At 42.5% G+C, this 3,193-nt stretch overlaps 1 protein-coding gene across 1 annotated transcript; it reads left to right on the forward strand.

The window, feature by feature from the left end:
• Positions 1-65: 65 nt before the first annotated feature.
• On the forward strand, positions 66-2,557 carry SLC25A4 (solute carrier family 25 member 4). The gene is made up of 3 exons (XM_009277363.1): positions 66-658; positions 1,216-1,356; positions 1,717-2,557. The coding sequence occupies exons 1-3, from the start codon at positions 88-90 to the stop codon at positions 1,872-1,874; spliced, it is 870 nt and encodes a 289-aa protein (XP_009275638.1). The 5' UTR covers positions 66-87; the 3' UTR covers positions 1,875-2,557.
• The last annotated feature ends 636 nt before the right edge of the window (positions 2,558-3,193 follow it).

Genomic DNA, 3,193 nt, shown 5'->3' on the forward strand with positions numbered 1-3,193 from the left:
GCTCCGGTTACGCGGGAGCTGCCGGGGCCCTTCAGCACCGCCTCGGGGGAGCGGGAGCTGGGCCAGGCGGCGGGGCGGGCCCCGTCCATGCCCTTCAACGGGCCGCCGTGCGGGGTCACCCCTGCAGCGTCCCTCTCTCTACCTTCCCACCCCTCCTTGTCCTCTGTACAGGTCCAGCATGCCAGCAAACAGATCACGGCGGAGAAGCAGTACAAGGGCATCATTGACTGCATAGTCCGCATCCCCAAGGAGCAAGGCATCCTCTCCTTCTGGAGAGGCAACCTGGCCAATGTCATCCGGTACTTCCCCACCCAGGCCCTCAACTTCGCCTTCAAGGACAAGTACAAGCAGATCTTCTTGGGGGGAGTGGACAGGCACAAGCAGTTCTGGCGCTACTTTGCGGGGAACCTGGCATCCGGGGGCGCTGCGGGAGCCACCTCCCTCTGCTTTGTCTACCCACTGGATTTCGCCAGGACCCGGCTGGCGGCTGATGTGGGCAAAGGAGTCAGCGAGAGGGAGTTCACTGGGCTGGGCGACTGCATTGTCAAGATCTTCAAGTCTGATGGCTTGAAGGGCCTGTACCAAGGATTCAATGTGTCTGTCCAGGGCATCATCATCTACAGAGCAGCCTATTTTGGAGTTTATGACACGGCCAAGGGTAAGAAGTGCATGGAGAAGTGACTGCAAGGGAAGATCCATCCAGTAAAGGCACTCTAGGGCACTTGGCAGTACAAGGACAAGCGGGGCTTGGCTCAGCACCAGTTCAGGGTGGTAGTGCTAGAATACACACAGGTGTTTCTGAAATGCATTCTTATCTCCCTCAACTTGCTGCTCTGAGCAGAAGCCTTGGGTTTGCAGTGTGTTTTCAGATGCTTTCTAGTTTTTCTGTCTTAAGGCTTGTACAGATGGGCTTGTATGGTAGCTTGTTACTTGTTGCAGCTCATGACACAAGCCTGGGAGGGTTCTGCAGGAGAGACCTTTTGGTCAGGGAGCACGAAGAGGACTTAGATCCCAAAAGCCAACAGTCCTATAAGCTTGTTTCACTCATAGTACCTGGTAATAGTCAAATACGGATGAAGGGAGAAGTTGCAGGCTTGATTGAGTTGACTTGATTGAGTGACTCCTGGAGTTGGTGAGTGATTGTTCCTTCCACAGCCATCTCTCCCACAGTCCTTTGGCTCTGTACTGACTCTGCTCATTTGTTCTTGATGGCAGGTATGTTGCCTGATCCAAAGAATGTGCATATCGTAGTGAGCTGGATGATTGCCCAGACTGTCACTGCAGTAGCAGGGCTGGTTTCTTACCCTTTTGATACTGTGCGACGTAGGATGATGATGCAGTCTGGCCGAAAGGGAGGTAAGACTAAGTGCTCCTATGGTGTTTTGGCAGCAGAACGTATCTCTTCATTGAGATATGATGGGAGATGCTGGGTATTTTTTTGTCTTATGGAAAACTAATGACCTTCTTACTGGGATCCTCAAAAAAAGAAGCTATGAGAAACACATTGCTGGTTATTTCTGTCATGCTCACTTAAGAGGCTGCGAGTTGATTTGTTTTGATTTCCATGTGGAGAATTAAAATTACTTTTCATTAATTGATTACTTAATTTTAAATTCTTGGCTATAGTTTGCTTATTCCTTGTTTTAAATATATGAAAGTTGACACAGACTTGCTGTATAACTTCAAGCCTTCTGACCTTTATGTCTGTTTCCACAGCTGATATTATGTACAAGGGCACAATTGATTGCTGGAAGAAGATAGCTAAAGATGAAGGATCCAAAGCGTTCTTCAAAGGTGCCTGGTCAAATGTGTTGAGAGGCATGGGCGGAGCTTTTGTATTAGTACTTTATGATGAAATCAAGAAATATGTCTAAAACTTAACATAATGTAGTTCAATTGTTCTCAATCAACTTTTTTTAAAACTATGCTACTGTGATGTAATGGACAACAAAATATTTCCTAGGGAAACAGAATAAAATTTGAGTAACATATCTGGTTGAGATGAGGATGCATTAATTGAAAAATTGTCCACTACATCACAGTTACATTTTGTATGAAAACTCCTCCAACATTTGTTTTGGAACCTGTGTATATATTATACTTTAAATTTCAGGTAATACATTTTGTCTAGAGACAAGACTTAGGTGGTCTACACCTAGTTTAAAATCTTAATATTGTGAACTCTTAGTAGAATGAGACCTTCAGAAATACCGATTGTAAAGGGATGTCTCTGGCTACCCAACAGCATGATGACATAACATGAATCAAAATAATGTTTTCTTCTAAAGCTGTATTTTTTAATAAGATGTTAAGTGAAAAGCATGTCTGAAAATACAAACTATACTAAAGCACCAGGCTGAGTTCCTAACTGCAGCCTCTTCACTGACAAATTACACAATCATATGGTTGAAACAGTTATCTGATTTTTCAAACATACTTTGCAGAATATGGAAATAGTGTTTCAAAAATTCCCTGTATCTTCACAAAGCAAAAAGTTGTCTGTTCTGTTCAATTGAACTAAAACTGAAATAATGAAATAAATTAATATATTAATGAACTTTTTGCTGTTTTCAGTAGACTGAACAAGTACATGTCCTTTAAGGTGATGTCCTAATCATCTTGTGCTATTAGTGATTGTCTGGTACTGCCTAAGCCTCTTGAAAGTTTTTCAACAGAGCTTTAGGTAGGTGGAATGGCTATTGATAATTCTACAACAGCAAAACCAAGTGGATTCAGCTTGAGGGTACTGCAGCCAGTTGTCTTACAGATTAACTACCATACAGTCTTAGCTGCTTTGATAATTCATTTTTATTACCCTGAACTTTGAACTAAGTGTGTCTTCATTTGATAATGAAGTCATTGCTGCTTATTTTACTTGAAAAGTATTCTAGAATGGAATATTTGTGAGTTATTTTACTAACTATATTTCCAACTACACCATTATTAACAGCTTGAGCTATTAATTACCAGTGAGATCAGAACATGCTCAACACAGTTTTTAAACTTTAGATGCTGCATGGTTGTGAACTCACTGAAGAATAGGTTCTCTAATTAGGCAAAGGAGGGAAAATGAGCTGTGTCCATTTCAGTGGTTCAGTTAGACTACATATAAACAAATGTTTATGTATCCACCTAGGAAAAGGGGTAAGACTAAGCAAGTAATACTCAAGCTTTTATTTCAGCTGCATCTTTT

This window comes from Aptenodytes forsteri, unplaced genomic scaffold, assembly GCF_000699145.1.
Source record: "Aptenodytes forsteri isolate BGI_AS27 unplaced genomic scaffold, ASM69914v1 Scaffold65, whole genome shotgun sequence".
Taxonomy (NCBI): Eukaryota; Metazoa; Chordata; class Aves; order Sphenisciformes; family Spheniscidae; genus Aptenodytes; species Aptenodytes forsteri.